Raw genomic sequence first — 17,775 nt, 5'->3', positions numbered from 1 at the left:
CTTTAACATTATTAATCCTCAATCAATGTCATTTTTTTTACTTATTTTCTAATTTTAAGGTTATTGTCATTTTTTTAGATTTGTTTTTTAGTATTAAAATAGAAAAACGAGTTTAAAAAATTATGAAGCTTTCTTTCAAAACAAATCATCCAGTGGCAAAAAAATTGCATCAGAAATGAATGGATTCCCGAGCAGGAATTTGCTTCTTGAGGAACCGGAATTCTTTCAGATGGTTCCATTTGTTTCGAAGATCAATAGTTTTCGCACTCGCTTCCGATTGCCAGGGATGGACGTCGATCAAGAAGTCATCCAGCCAACGGATGAAGAGCAAACGATAGTTGGATGGGAGAGGCGGGGCCTCGATTCGGGACCTCTCAAGTTCCAAAAGACGCCGATGTCAAAAGCAGTCAGAACGACAAGAAAAAGGGGAAATGAAACCGCCGGGCTGCAAAACAAAAGGTAAGCTGATCAACTTTTTAGATTATTTTTCCTCAAATCAGGAGATCAGTTTATATCCTTTATGTTTGAGACAGTTTAAAAGAATTAAGATCAAATATATACGCAAAAAGTTAAAATGCTGTGTGGGAAAATATGGAGAAAGAAACGGAATTAAATTTTGAGTACAATCGTTTGCTTATTGCTATATTGTTTTTATTGTTCTTTTTTTCAAAACGGATTATTATATCACGAATGGAATTTAGTTAAGTCAATTTCATTTAAATATTTAGCTATCCAAAAATATTTTTCATTAAATACAACAGTTATTCATCTGCGTTTTTATTTAAAAAGATAGTAAATATCCTCATAAAAAAAAATTATAAGTTTATTATTTTTTCCTAAGACTAAAACAAGAAATGGTAAATTCAATGAAAGCTTTCATTTTATGAGAGATTGAAAAATATTTTGAAAAAAGCTTTTTGACAGAAGGAAAAAGAATTTAATGTTTCTGTCATGTTCAAAATCTATTACAAGCTTTCTACCAATAAAGTAAAAACTTTTTTGATAAAATTTCATGTTAATTAAAGGAAATTACTCTCCCTTTCTCCAGTATTATTTTTTTCCAGCATCTGCGTGTTTGGTTTACATTACAGACGAGATGACTAAAGTAAAAAAAAAAATTCAAGTTGCTAAGAAATATGTTACGAAAAGTAAAATTAGTTTGTCAAGTACAATTTTTTATATTTACCCTGTTGATGTCAATTAATTATTTTTTTTCATTTACTTGTTAAATGAGTCTTGTTATATGCAAATATATTTTCATCTGCAAAATTATTCCAATTTAAATTTTAGTTCATAATAAATTTTATTTTTCTAAATATTATTTTCTTTCTTACCTTGAATATTCTGTAGGAAAATCATTTTCCGTTGGGAAAACAGTTTCTTAAACTAATCTTTTCCATATTCAAAGAGTATTTCAGCTTTTGAAAAAAAATTTTTAGTTGTCAGAAAATTCACAAAGAAAACAGAAAATACAAATAAAGATTCATGTATGTTAAAATATTATCTCAGGTATATTATCTCGGGTTTTTATCTGAATATCTGATTTTAATAGATTTAATTTAATTAATCCTCAATAATGATGTTATGGATTATTTTTAAATAATATATTGATGAACCATTCTATATCGACAGAAGATACTATGAACGAAAGTAATCGATAGAAATTTTCATGTAAAGGATCTTCAATATGCAAAATACATATTGCAAATTTTCATTATTTTTGTACGAAAAAAATAAGCCTAAATAGTTAATATTTTAGGATTAAAAAGACTAAACACTAAACTATCGAAGAAATTTGTTTTTAAAGAATGCCCATGTATTTTGCAAACATGCTTAAAATGCACTAAAAATGTATGTTCGTATTAAAAAAAAAAACATATTTAAATTTGTATTCTTCATTCAACCAGAAAAATATCGTTTTGAGCAAAATCGTTTGCACAAAAAGATATTTTTCTGATTTTTTTATATTTTATATTTATTTTTATATATTTTTTTTTTTTATAATTTAAATATTTTAATTGTTGATATTTGAAGATTTTTATTATCTGATGTTTTATTTTGAAGATTTTTTTAAATGAAGCTCATTTTTATTCAGAGAGGCAAAATTTTCTTCAGAAAAGTTAAAAATAAAATTTAAGCTATGTTGAGTAGTTTTGAACATATGAATTACTTTTTTAGATATTTTGCCAATTAATTTTGACTTTGAATCATCTTGATCAAAATAGTCTTCCAACATGTTCTGAACGGTAAGGTAATCAATAGTAATTATGTTCTTGCCTGTATGCAAAAATTACCTGATTTCAAAACCACCATTTGTCATAATGAAATTAGCTATTTCCATCCTTCTTTTACTTTCTCAATATCCAGTTACTCTTTATTTTCTACTTTATTATTATTTTTCCCATCAGAAATTTTTGATGAGAAATAGATTTAGCAAGGTAATTTTTCATCGTAGGGGATATTTTCATATTTTGATTAATGTCCTTATATAAGATTGAAAAATTAATCTTTCTTTTGTAGATTTTTTTAAGAGTAAGAATCGATGAAATATTATTTTTCTTATATAATTTATATTCCTTCGCATAAACAAAATCAGTGGTCTTTTTTGACTGTAACAGTCATAATTTTCATGCAAAATATTTTTTTCAATTTAGAGAATTTTCATTCAATACATAGAAACTGTTTTTCCTTTAAAAATCTAATATTCTTCAAAAAATGTTGATATATAGAGATTTTTTTTGAATATGGAAGTTTCACTATACTTCAAATGAAAAGAATAGCTTTATATAATGAATATGTTATGAAAAGTGTATGTTTATTATAATAAGATCTGTAATTATTTTTTTTTGAAAAATTAAATAAGCAGTTTTTTTACAAACAATCAATATTTGTATGTGTTTTAAATAAAAGGGTAGCTGTACGTTTAAAGAAAATAGATTTATCTTAAATATCATATTTTTGAAATGATTTCTTTTTGTAAAACAGGTGCGATTTTTAAAAGATTATCGCCAGGAAATTTATTTAATTATTTATTTTTTGTTCCTGCAATTCGAATGTTTTAATCTGTAAGGGTAAAATGTTTGAAACTGAAGAGTTAATATCGAGAAGAAGAAAAAATAAAAGAATTAACTTTAGACACTGAATAGTTGATTTAATAAATTTTAACTTTTGATCAGTTTTACATAATAATAAACTGAATTTTTCAAGTAATTAAACTGAACAAAATTTTGTTTAAAGGTGTCAGATTTTATTTATTTATTACTATTTTATCAGATTTTATTAATTTATTACTGTTTTACTTAAACTTATGTTAGACTCACTTCAAAAATTTTAATTTTTTCAGAAGTTTTAATTTCTTCTATAATATTGTTTAAACATCATCATGCTCTTTTGTCGGAAAATGGTCTTTATAAAAATAGTATTTTTTGAAAAAGAGAAAAAAGAGAAAATTTGTATAAATCGTAAATGGGGAAAAAAAAATTCTAAATTTTATCGACTCACGACTTATTTTCTCAAATACGAATTGTACCAAGACAAAGTATATAACCGTTCAAAAAAATTCAAAAACGAAGTTTTGAAGAATATTCACATTTTCGATATCCTACATCCAAAAAATCCCATTTTAGAATTATATATGTCACTCCATCAGCGAACCCGATAGCACATAAGCACTTTAAGATAGACGGCCTTGTTTCAAGGATTTTACACTAAAATTGTCGTTTTTTATCAAATTTTGAACGAAATTCATTCAATCTACCTTTCTTTTCATATGCAATTGAGCATAATAACTTCGAAAAATAAGAATTTGATAAATAAAATTCCATACAAATTTCCATCACTTAAAAAGAGAACCCCTCTTAAATTTCAAACCGAATCCGTCAAACGGTTAAATGTCAGTCGGTCTATATAATAACATGCATGAAATAAAAAATATAAATATAAAACGCAACGAATTAGAGAAATGAAAGGAAATTTGATACATTTTCTTGTTACAAAAAAATGCAGTTCTATGTCAGATTTAAGTCAAAATTAATTGAAAAAAAAAATGTGCCCAAAAGTCATACTCGATTTTATTCTCTCCTAAGAAGTACAAAATGCTTATGTGCAAAGTTTAGAAAATAATAAACTGACATATTTATTAAGGAATATACGGGAAATCACTCTCACTATTTTAAACAACAACAACAACAACAAAAAAAAAAAAAAAAAGATTGTGATCTGTTATCATTCAAAAGGTTTTGCCGTCATTCCAGCTTCGGAAACGAATTATAGAATGACACCTCCCTAAATAACTCAAAACAGACTAATTTAAAAATTTTAATTTATGAAATTTTATTCATATATCTAAAATCAAGATGATCTTCTAAATATTTTTAACTTAAAAATCAGAATATGCAATTTTTTCCACCACACATAGATAAAAATTTCTGGTATAAACCAGTATTTATTTTTATCATGTATTTATCGCTTTAATAAAGGCAAACTGAGACTTCATTAAAACATGAAAATGACTTTATATTAAAATTGTAAACGACTATAAAACTATCATTGCTTTTTATAAGATGATTTACAAATATTATTCTAATAAAGGGATTTTTATTTGGTTCTTTAGATATCGTAAAAATTCCGAGACTTTAAATGATATTTTAGTAGGTGTCGAAAAAACGTAATAACCAAGAGAAGGAAATTTTGCTGAACTCGAAAGTTATGAGCTTTCAGCTAAATACTCAGCGTTTTCCTTTTGTATTTATGTGGAAAAATCGTTTTTTACATATATTTGATTAAATAAGAGTTCAAAAACTAAATTACTGAAGCCTAAAACTAATTTCAAATACTTTCTAACATTGAAGATGAAAATTTTCATTCGAACGTACATAAATTTTCTCTTGTGAAATATAAACACATTATTCGCTCTGTTCCTAAACAGAAGTAATTTTTTTACTGTTAATTTATTAAAATAATGTTATAATCGAATTAATAATTTAGTACTTATTTTATTTATTCATAAAAATACATAAATAAAGGTCGAGTAATTTTCAAATTGTTGCGAAGAAGAGGTTTTAATTTTTTCTTTAAAAAACTTGATTAATTCGTTCTAATAAAAACTAGTGCGACTGTTCTGCCTTCAGATTTCTCATATATTCTCTGCTACGAAAAACCGACATCGGGAAAATGCCGATATTCTACGGTGAATGTCGGCATTCTTGTAGTTTCTTGATCTTATGTATCAATATTCGCCGGAGAATATTGACTTTCTCCTACTTAAGTCTTTCATATAACTTATTCGCATAATAATGTGCATTCTGTGTCCAGCTTTGTTGTATAATGAAGAGAACTGAGTGTGAATCTTGAGCTTCTTCCCTTTGATGCTTTGAATCGGAAATTTGACATTGATCTGCAATTTCGGCGCCAAAACCACGTGAAGCTAATTTTATTTATGTAGTTCGTTTCGTTTTTGAATTATCGCTTTCACATAGGGCATGTGATAAGACAGTGAACTCGTCGACAGATTTGATTCAAAATGTAATTCATGTAGAAAATAATTGACATAATAGATAATATTTAAAAAATGAAAACAGGAAGGGAAAATTAAAATTTTTGCACTAATAGTTGCAGATAATTTTTTTTTAAAGTTTGACAGTTTGATAACTAATATATCTATACTTATAATAAAGCTCAATGTGTGTGTGTGTTCTATAGGCCAGACCGTTAGACCTACAGCTACCAAATTCGGCAAGTAATATACCTTGGAGACCGGGAATGTGCACATCGGAGCAATTTTTTTAATTTTTAATTAAAATTTTAATTAATAAAAAATTAAGCAAAATATTGACGTTTTTCTGCTTTAACTTTCAAAAATATTACAGCACAAAATTGATTTTGGAATCAAGTTAAAGCTCAAAAACTTATCTTTTTAATGATATCAATACTTTAACCTATAAATTAAGTTTCGATTTTTAACGAATTTTTAAAGATATATTTTAACCATATTTTTAAAAAAATATATTTCGCACAAAATAAAAATAAAATTTAATCTGCACTTGCGGATGAATGGGAAAAAATTAGCTTTTATCAACGTATTGCCATCACATTAACCTAAGTTCAAATTAAAAAAATAAATCAATTATTATTACAAATTAAGTATATAAAAGTCTAATTTTCAGCACGTGTCTGTATTAAGTGAATTAAATTCTGTATTAAATTTGAAATATGATATTTTCTGAAAAGTAAATAGAGGAAAAGTTTTCTATGATCTTTTACAATATCTATATTATTAATACAATAAAACAGTTTAATTTTATGCAAACATGATTTAGTATATATAGGATAATCACTCTAATCAGCGCCCATCAGCTAATTTGGAGCATACATTTTCTGAAAAAATGGTTTAAATGAATTAAATAATTATATTTTATGTAACATGAGTAAATAAATGCACCAATGAATCTCGAATTTTAAATTTTTACATAAGTCCTCTGTCCTTTGAATCATGTTTAACAAAATATTCTTAAGACACCAATATTTTAAATTAAAATTGTTGAAGTCCAATCAACTAAATCAATCACTAAAATTGACTAATTTATGAAATTTGAATATCACTCTTCTATAAAAACTAGTGATTTTTAGACTACTTCATCCACCGTCTCAAAGAAGATATGCCAATCTTCTGCCAGGGTTTCTTGACAATGATTGGCCTATGATAATGAAAATACTTACTAAAATTGATATATAAAAACTTCAAAAATGGGTCACTTTTGATCGCAGAAGATAGAAACGTTTATTTATTTATTTAAAAGTTGAAGTGTCAAGAATGTTTCGCAGAATATGATTCCTTAGGACCAAACGACTGTGTAAAATTTAAACTTCATAATTTTTTCGTAAGTACAATTATTGGCTGAAATAAAATAAAATATTTTATTTACATAATTTACATCTTCTTGAAAGTAAAACTAAAAACTGAATTTTACGCTGAGTCAGAGAAATTTTTGTTGAATAATTCTTTAAGATATTATATAAATTAAGAAAATTATTTTGCAGTGCACATACAACTTCGATACCGAATTGCTCTGCTTTTAACTTTCATATTTAAAAAAAGACATGCTTGGTTTCATTAAAAATGTTTTTATATTAATTGCAGTTTAACATTTTCTCTTTAATTTAAAGTTGAAATTTTATGGACGCTGGCAGAAAATTAAACAGAGAGATAAGTAGTATAATGAACAGAACTGTTCAAGGCCTACGTAACAGTATGAATGAATTAAATAACTATCATAAACTAAAGCTTAAAAATATTTTTCAGGAAAAGCTATTAAGAGACCAAGTTTATAAAATATTTAATTGAAAATTTTAGCGATCATTAAAACTAGCGAACCGGCTGATTACCAAAGGCGGCTGGTAATTAATAAATAAAAAGGAATAATTTTAATAAATTGAAGTAATAATAATTATTCATAAAAATACAATGATTTAAAAATAAAAATAAAGAAATAAGTACGTTTAATTAAAGAAAAATATACAGAAAAAAAACTTTACAATAAACAGGATAATTCATATTTAACTTGTTTAAATATTCTTTTTATAAAATAGTGAGAAATTTTTAGTGCTTTTTCGATTAAATACATTTTACAGCAGTTGAGTCTTCATGTGAGTAAAATACCTATGAAATAATGCAGTTGCAATCAATTCAAGAAGCGAATATATTTAATTAACAAAAATAATTCAAAAATTAACTTTTTTTCACAATTTTTGATTTTGACTTCAAATTAAACAAAATAAACTCAAATAATAGATATTTAAAAATTACTTTAATAAAAAATTTATGAAAGAAATTCGAATTAAAAACGTTCGAATTATTTAAGTTATACTTTTTCCTAATCTGCCGCAAGCATATAAATCTCCTAAGATTCATTTTGCTGTTTGGGAAGTTCTTTCAGAGTGTTTATGCGAACTCAATACTTTATAACTCTGCAAGTCGCGGATTGAATAGTATCTGAATTTTATCATGTTTAATTACTTAAGTGTTAGAATGTTGTGTAAAAGGATTAACCGTGACCGTTTAATCCCTTTATAAGCTTTTCATTTAAATAAGTAGGTTAATTTAATAATCTGTTCATTCTTTCATGGTCCGTGCGAGGAAAATAAAGCTCATTAGGAGGGGATGCGTGACTTCTGAAAATAATAAATTCGAAGAAACATTTATTATTCAAAAATACATATTATTTTAAGCATCCTAAAATTAGAGAATTTTATAATAATACTTCACATGAAAAATTGTATTTATGGCATTCAAATTTAATTAATGCTCAAATTAAAAATGTTTAATTTATTTTGGGAATAGAGTTTTATTTTAAAAAAGATGAAATAATGCCAATTTGTAATTCAAAAAACAGATTCATTTTTTTTTATTACTTACTCACTGTAGCAAACTAAAATTGCAATGCTTTGCAATGTAAAATTAAATCCAATCCATTATGTAACAGACAACTTATAACGGAATTATTAATTTTGGAAGGATGCTATATTAAATATCTTACATCTTAAAATTTGCAATTTTGAGAAAATCCATTGCGCTTCTATAGAATTTTCATAATTTCATAAAACAGCAGGAGCCAAAGCGGCATATATGTGGTGTTTAATGTGATTAATCAATTATTACTAATAATAACCAGTAAAGTGATCAGTAGGTTATAATATTTATAATATATTAATCTAAAATACATTATTAATACTAACTACGCTTATTTCTATCTGTACTAGTAATAAAGATGTATGTGTGTGTAGGTTATTGTTTATAAATTGGAATTCTATTGACCAAACCGTTAGATCTAGTTACCAAATTTGGCAAGTATATAAAGAAAGGGTGAAATACCTCGAATTTTTAATCTTTTAATTAATCTTTAATTTTTTAATTTTTAACTAGAATTTTAATTAATTAAAATTGATTGAAATTTTGTCCTTACTTCGGGTTAATCTCTGAAAATATTGCAGAGCAAAAATTATTTTTGCATCATTTTAAAATTTTTAAAAAATTCACTTTTAAACTGTATCAATTTTTTGCTCTATAATTGTTTTCTTATTTTTAATCTGTTTTTAAGAAATATCTTAAGCGCATTTTATAACAATATATTTCATTTTTGAAGTGAAATTCAGACCGTTTACATTGTTGTTATTAAAATTTCATTCTGTTTTTGTTTTTTCTATTGTTGATGATAAGAATCTGAAGTTAATATTTTTACACATTTCTATTTAAATTAAGCTTTTAATACAATTTGAAATTTTGTTATAATTTAGCTTGAGAATCAAGCACTGGCAAAAGCATTTTTAAGAGAATTTATTTTTCAATATTGCAGCACTTTCCTGTTATCTAAGTGGATATAAAAAGATATAGATAGAAGACTGGAGAAATATAAAGCACAATAAATGAACCGTATAAGGATTCTACAAAAATATGAATTACATGTTAAAATTTGAAATTTAAAAATATTTTATTGATTTCCCATCAAAATATAGTTACACAGTATATTTAATTGAAATTTTTGGAAGAATTAATCCAATTCGCTTGGATAAATTTTAGGAAAATTAATCCAAGCGAATCAATTGATCGCCAGAAGCGGCTAGTTATAGGCGGTGCAAAGATTATTGATTTCCATGAATTTATATACTACAAGCCAACTTTCTCGATGGCCAACAATTTTGCCCATATTTGTTGTATTTAATTTCCATTGAATCTTTTATACACAGTTTTAATGTCTGTAATGCTGGCGTCCTGGCATAGAAGTGGAGCGTCTTCCTCGTGCTGTGGGCATCCCGGGTTCGAGTCCCGGTTCGGGCATGGTTGTTCTTCATTTGCTCTATCTGCGAGGTGTGTGAATGTGCCCCCTCTAAAAAGGGATGTGCAGGCGAATGTGACGCATGAAGTAGCTAAGTCGTACTCTTGGCTCTAGTTGGCGATGATGTAAAAGCGAGAGACGCTCACTCGGCTTAAATCGCTGACAGATAACTGTCGGCGGACTTGCAAAATATCATAACACAACAACAACAATGTCTATAATTCTCCCTCTTTCAAAAGTAACAAAGAATAGAAATAAATATTCGAATAAAATAGTATTAATAAAAAGATAATTTTTTTTAGATTTTAAAACAATACAAAAGTTATTTGTGTGTGATTTTGTTTTCGAAAGTAATCGCAGAGGAACACCAAAATCTAGCTTAATTTTTAATTAATTTAAATTCTAACTTAAAATTTTTTATTAATTCTGTTCCATGAAACATATTCCCATCCCCTCAATATGTATTTGTACCAAATTTGGTAGCTATATGTCAAATTATCTGCTCCGTAGAGCGCCAACACCCCCCACCACACACACGCACACACACATTAGTAGATATAGTGAAATTCTTTTCCTTCTCAATTTAGCACATGCACTATTGAAAGTGGGACATTTTCTGTTGATTGAAAAAGTCTTTGAGCATCTAGGTACTGCCTAATGAAGATATAATTCTAAACTGTTGTTATACGGCGAGAGAGATGCCTAAACTGAAAGACTTAAGACAAAATATTTTATTCACAAAATATCTTACATTCACCGTTTGCAGATACTGTAGTCCTTTGGTGGAATCGGGTATCAAATTTATGAACCATAAGCTCCATAATTGAGTTTCTACCAAACTCTACTCTTCGACTGAACATTTTATTGTTGCTGCTGTCGTAGATAGACAAAATTTAAGTAATCCTACACTTATTTAAAGGGAATAAATGTAGGAGAGGGAAGTCAGATTATTATTAACAATATGACCATGGAACAGGAAATCAAACTTATCAATCGCAAGTTTCATAATTGAGTTTTTAACAAAATGTCACCCTCCGATTGAAAATTTTTGTAGTTATTGTTGTTGTTGTCGATAGATGCAAACAAAACTTAACCAATCCCATACATTTTTATTTAAATGAAACAAATGTTGGGAAGGCGAATCCGATTATTATTAACTTAAAATTCGTTTGCTTTGAGAATTAAATTGCCTTTTCCCCTCATTATTAAATAAAAATGACTTTTTATGTGGCATATATGCATTTTAATATGAAGCGCTGATCGAGATTAATTTGAACCATTTCACGTTTTAATTTAATTTCTCATCTTAAGCTTCCCTCTTTTGGAAGAAAGCTTCTTAAACTGTAGTTAGAAACTGATAGACGGATCATACCAAATCATATCGTGGTCGTGGGTGACCTTTGAAATGTCTTCCTATATCTGATCATCCAATATTGACTATCAAAAATTATAAAATTCATGTCCATTTAAAAAGTGTGGAAAACATTTTTGCTAAAACAATTGTTGATAAAAGTTGTTTCTATTTATTGCCGCATATTTTATTTTTTTGTTTATTCGGGGGCAATGAAAATTTTTCATCTTGCAAATGGGAATACGAGCCCATTTCTTATCGAAAAGGATACAATGAATCAATATACTAGTTAGTTTTACTCCTTTTTAAAGCAAGGCCAGAGCTATTTTGTGATGGACTTCCCAGCTTTGAACAGATGACAAGTATGACATCTGTGCCTTTTCAAACGACCAAAGCTCATCAATTGGGAGATATTCAATTCTAGATAGATGTGGCGTGCACCAGGCCCGTATACACGGCGGATCTTCCGTAAAATTGGTTTCGAACCTGTGACTCTCTGTTTATGAAGCCACTACTCGGCCACGAAACGAGAGCTTAAATTCCTGATTCAATTTTTTTTTAAATAGAATAAATCTTATTCAATTGATTTAATTAAATGATCGAGATTGTATTTGAGTTTATAAATTTCATATGAATTGTTCTTTAGTTGTAATTTTACAGAAAAGATATTCTAAAGACAAATTCTTTTCAAAAGCATTGGCGTGGAAATATTGCATTAAACGGCGTTTAAAATTGTATGAAGTAACACAAGGACAGAAGGTATTAGGAGACCCTAGCAGCGGAAAAAAATAGCGTTTTCGTAAGACCATTATGATGTTAATAGAATAGCAGTATGAAGATTGTAGGTTAATCTAATAGACATCAAAAAAGAAGATCGTCTCAGAAAACACAAGAATTCTCAAATAAAGGTTTCTAAATTTCATTCAAAAATACCTTTTATAAAGTCGGAAAAAGATTTATTATATAATATTCATTTTACTTTAAATGCATCCTGATATAAATATATTTCGTAAAAGGGTATTATGAAAATAGATTAACTTGACTTGAAGTTTATTATAAGTTACCTTTGACGACCTGCTGGCTTGCCATTATCAATGGTTTCCAATAAAATATATTACGTAGCTTGTTCTTAATAGCTTCCCCAGCATTACTAAACTTAAAATTTAATTGATATGTAATACGTTCTATTTTAAAAGTTTTACTCCATTCATCCTACAATGAATCACTCTAATATTTTGTCATCTCACTTAAAGTATGAACTTCATTTTGAAAAACGGAACGCTTGAACCTCAACTAATAAAAAAAAATACTTCCTAAACCAAGACATTTTTATTTCAAATATAAAATTAAAAAAATAGAATCGTTCAGCAATTAAACTTTATGTGTATTACAGAATATTTTTCAAGATATTTCCCAAATTTCTCTGATTCAAAAAAAATCATTATGCTACAACAAAACATTTTTAAGAAATTAGAATAATAACACATTTTTATGCATCAATTATACTATATAAAAGAGCAGCAATGTAAAGAAATAAAAGCATAAAGTTAAATCTTAATTGATAATACAACAAACTTCAAAAAGTAAATTAAGCATATTACTTAAAATAGATCTTTACTCTCTGTGAAAAAATAAACCGTTACTTTATATATCTCTCTCAACAATGGAAAAAAATCCAGGATGAAATATTAATTGTAATAACGAAATCAAATTGTTTCATTTCAACAATGAAACATAATGCAAAATATGCTTAAAATATTTTCTAAAAAAATGATTAAAAAAATGAAAAGAATTACGTGGTAGAAAACTAGCATCATTGAAAATAAAATAGATTTTTTAATTTTAAGATGATGTAAAAAAACATTTTTGAGTTGCAATATTTTCAGAAGTCTAACATTTCAAAATTCGTCTTAATATTTAACTAAATAAAATTCTATTTAAAATTTCAAAAAACATGCTCTGAAATACACACTTTCATCCCTCAAATTATTTCAATGCTTAATCGGTAGCTCTATGTCGAATTTTCTGTCCTCCAGAAAATCAACACACACATTTCTCTTTTATTATTGGTAGATATATCTCTATTAACGAGTGAGTGGGTTTGCGTACGAGTGTGTTGTGGATTTCTTCTGAGTCGGTGCTCTACAGAACAGATCGTTTAATATAGAGCTAAATTAGCGAATTCGGTTTATACTTACTCAAGAGGAGGGAAATATGCATTATCACTGATTTTTTTTTTTTGAAATTTTAATTAATTAAAAACTAAACAAAATTTTAAAAAAGGATATTTTTACTGCGATAACTTCTGAAAATATTACAGCACAAAAGTGATTTTTACGTTAACTTAAAATTAAAAAATTGCGCTTATAATTTTAACAGTTTCCGGCACCATAACTTTTTTCTATTTTTAATTAATTTAAAAATATTTTAAATACGTTTTACAGCAGTAGTTTTCAGTATTGAAGCCAGATTCAAACGTTTTCCTTGTGACTGCTAAAATTTCATACCGACTTTTTATCTCATTGTTTATAATAAAGAACGAAGATTCGATTTATTTTCCCATTTTTGATACATAAGATAGTTTTTTTTTAAATTATTGTGCTGCATTTGCAATTAAAGTTTAACTTCGGTATTAAGCAATGATGAAAGATTTTTTAAAGTGCATCTATTTTTAAACAATGCTGCTCTTTTCTGTGATATAATTGTATATAAAGATATAGACGGAAAATTAAAAGAACGCATAGCACATTGATCATAACAGTGTAAAGTTTCTAAAGTAATAAGCGTTACATGTCTGCCAAAATTTATTTCAAAATATGTGTGTGCGGAAGCCATTAAAACTAAATTGAGCAGAATATTTAATTGCAATTTTTAGCAGCTATTAATCTTGACGAACCAACTTGTCGCCAAAGGAGGTTAGTTTATAATAAATGGCACATCAAATGATGTTTGCTCGGGTTTTTTTTTCTTTTGGCAACAGAACATTCATTGAAAAAAGAAACAATTAATTTTCTTGATATATAATGGTTTACATGTACGTAACATACGATGCAATATACTTTTGATAGGTACCACACAGGATTTTATATTTTCATAATATGAATCTACAATCATCTGTCATCCTAACGTATAAGATCATAATAGCTGCACAGCCATAGTCGAATTTATGTATATTTCCTATGTAAAGTGTAGTATACTAATGTTCTAAAGTTCCAGAAAAGAGAAAAGGCAATAATCACTGTACAAACCTCCCAAGTTTTTTATATCCATCGATATTCCTTAATTTAGCTTATATGTTTCATATCTGACCTAACTTAAAGATTTCATTTCATTGAATTCATTATTTTAAATATTTTCCTTTTAAATTTGTAAATAGGAATGATTTGTTTCATATTCATTTATTTATATTATTGTTATTCGTTAAGTCTTATTAATGTTTTATATTTGTTATTCAATCATTTGTAGTATTTTTTTCCTGGTATATATAAAGATAAACAAAAGAGAAAAAGTAAAAAGAATTTTTGTAAAAATTGCTGTGTGTGTGTGTGTGTGTGTGTGTGTGTGTGTGTGTGTGTGTGTGTGTGTGTGTGTGTGTGTGTGTGTGTTTGCAATTGTAGGTGGAGCAAAAAAAGGTGCAGATTTATGAAAATTGTACTTAAATGAATATAAAAAATTCACAACCACGAATTTTATATGGGGTAATGAATTTGTATGGACTAAGAGAAATTATTTTATGCTTTTTAGTCCATTTTAAAAACGTAGTATATTAAGTATTTTTTTAATTTAAATTATCTATTTATTTTCTTTTTAGTCTCATGTGTGTAAAATTTGCAATCGATTTTAAACTAATTATTTTAACTTAAACTTTTACTTAAATTATTACTAAAATTTTATAATTTATCGAAAAAAATAATCAAACATCAGTTTTTCACAAAAAATTCTACAAAAACCCATTAAGATTAAGAGCCTTTTGTTTTGTTTTATTTTATATTATAGTAGCGTTTGGCTACCAGCTGGTTCGCCAGCAATTGGTTATATCGAATTTTCAGTTAAATCGTTTAGATATAATTTCATATCCACGATTCCATCAAATTGTCAGACATTAACAACATGTTATTTAATTGCCTTACTTAAATTTTATTTATTGTTCACGTGAACTTTTTAATAGGGCAATCTCATAATGTCAATCCGCTGTTTAAGAAATAAATATTTGTCTCATCAATCTTCTCAGTTTCGCAATACTGTGACTTCACTTTTAAATTTGTCTCTTAAAGTACGCAGATATTGAACAAAATCGTTCTTCTTGAACTTTCAACAATGGAAGAAAATGGCGCTGTCAGATAGTTGATGAAACGATGAAAATGGTTTAAACTTACAAGGCAGCAGGGTTTTTATAGAAAATACTTTAAAAAATTTCCAAAATTCTACAAAATATGCACAACTATTAAATTAGTATAATTTCAAAGATAATTAAAAAAAATTTAAAACTGTGTAAAATCTATTTTTGTGCAATAATAATTTTAGAAGTTACCGCGGAAAAACCTTAAAATTCAGTTTAATTTTTAATTAATTAAATTTTCAAATAAAATGCTTTAGAGTGCACATTACTATCCTCCAAGATATATATGCCAATATTTTCAAAAGGTCTGGCTTTTAGAGCGTTAACACACACATGTACACTTACACACATTCATCTTTATTATTAGAAGAGATTTAAAAACTTAACCACACTACTTAAGATAATTCTGCAGCATTAATTATTTATTGTTCTAGAAATCAAACTTTAAAGCATAATTAAAATGTCTGTGGAGTTCCTCATCTATAAATAGAAACATATTTTCATTACATTTGAAGTTATTCTATTTTTACCAGAAATCTGAGCGTTTTAATTAAGAGTCAACCAGAGATAATTTTTTTGCGAACGGCACTAATGGACAAAGAGTTCTCTATTTTATTTGCTAATTTATATTTATAGCTATGATAACTGAAATTGGAAGCTGAATCAACAAACCACGCCAAAATGGCGACAACATTCTTTCGAGCAAACAGAGCATTAGAGTTGAAAAAAAGGCAATAAAAAAAATGTTGGTGGACGGACGGACATCATAATTAATGACTGCCTTCTCCAAAACGCGGAGATGGTTTCTACAAAGCAAACATCAAATCGACGACTCATTTAAAGTAGCGTTTTTCCCGAGTAATTCTGATCTTTTGCTTTTATTTTTCTTCTCTTTGCAGTTCTGTGCGTCGTCCTGACTGTGCTGCTGTCGGTGTCCGCGGCCGGCCATCCATCTTCATGCCAGATCTGGCAGGCTGATATCATCAAGTCGGAAGGTGTTGTGAAAGTATCCCGCAATTACAAAGGCCTCTGGGTCTCTGAGAAGTAGGTGCCTGCCTCGCTCTCTCTCTCCCCTTTTTACAGGTCCTAGCTTATCGCTCGGGTTTTATCGCAAGACAACGGATGTATTTATTGCCCCTCTGCTGCAGTCTGTTCAGAATTTCAATTACGGTTGTTGCGGCTAATTGGTTATCGACATCTAATCACCGGGTTTCGTTCACTTCGCCCTCGGATCTAGTTTAGGATGGGAGATAGACTCTCTGAAAGTTGGTTGTCATGCGCCAGTACTGGAGCCTGATGGAGCTTATTTTATGCAGAAACGAATCGAATATATGTATGTGTGTGTAATGGTATTTTAAAATCTAATTTAAACTTGATAAATTTCCAAATTTTTAGCTTAATTTAGCCCATGTTAACTTCATTTTAAAATATTCTCTTATTTCCTGATCCCATTCCACCTTTTTCTACTTAATTAATTTAACAGAATCGCTGAAAAAAAGCTTAAATCCACACTTTCACGCGCTCTTTGTAAAAGGATAAAAATTGCCAACCTAAACGAATTCTTTTTTAAGATCCCTATAAATTTAATTCCTTATCTAAATTGACATTTACGATCGACACTTATATCTCTATCAAAATCTCATAGTATAAATAACTCTGGAAAAATATTTTCTCTTAAAATCTTATCTTAAATCTAATCTCTCTAAAAATCCCTCTTCAAATCTTCAAAAGAAAAACTAAGTAAGAAGCTCCAAAACTAACAAGTCATCAAATAATTTACTTAATGGTGTGTGTGGGTGTGTGTGTGTGTAATGATATTTCTTAATCTAATTTAAATCCCAATTATTTATTTCCTAATTTTTATCTTAATTTGGTCTCTATTAACTTAATTCTGAAACGTTCTCTTAATTCCTGATCTAATAAAAGTTGCAGACGATTTTCTCATTTTCAAATAATAAGCTGTTGCCAAAAACTTTGATTACAAGACATTTGCTTTTTTAAAAATCTTTATCAGAATTTTCTAAAAATATGTAAATACCCTCTGTATATGAGTATTTAGCAATATGATGCTCACAAAAATTAACCATTCAGAATGGTCTCTCCGAAAGACTCTCGTATATTTGCTAATGGTGGTACCATTCCCTCTTCTCTGAATAAAACTGAAATTCTTCGGTAAGACCTTGTGCTTAAATTTGTATTTTTAGAGTCCAAAACATAAGAGATTTGATCTTCATCTATACTTATAATAAAGCTCA

At 27.6% G+C, this 17,775-nt stretch overlaps 1 protein-coding gene across 1 annotated transcript in view; it reads left to right on the top strand.

The window, feature by feature from the left end:
- Positions 1 to 341: 341 nt before the first annotated feature.
- The window catches only part of LOC129984686 (protein APCDD1-like), a 61,969-nt gene continuing 44,535 nt past the window's right edge, over positions 342 to 17,775 (top strand). Inside the window, exons 1-2 of the mRNA XM_056094623.1 lie at positions 342 to 459; positions 16,420 to 16,564. Of these exons, the coding sequence (XP_055950598.1) occupies positions 432 to 459; positions 16,420 to 16,564 (173 nt within the window). The 5' untranslated portion in view covers positions 342 to 431. The remainder of the gene's footprint in view (positions 460 to 16,419; positions 16,565 to 17,775) is intronic.

This window comes from Argiope bruennichi, chromosome 9 (genome assembly GCF_947563725.1).
Source record: "Argiope bruennichi chromosome 9, qqArgBrue1.1, whole genome shotgun sequence".
In the NCBI taxonomy this organism is placed as follows: domain Eukaryota; kingdom Metazoa; phylum Arthropoda; class Arachnida; order Araneae; family Araneidae; genus Argiope; species Argiope bruennichi.
The sequence above is the reverse complement of the archived record's forward strand: the minus strand, read 5'-3'. Positions and strand labels throughout refer to the sequence as shown.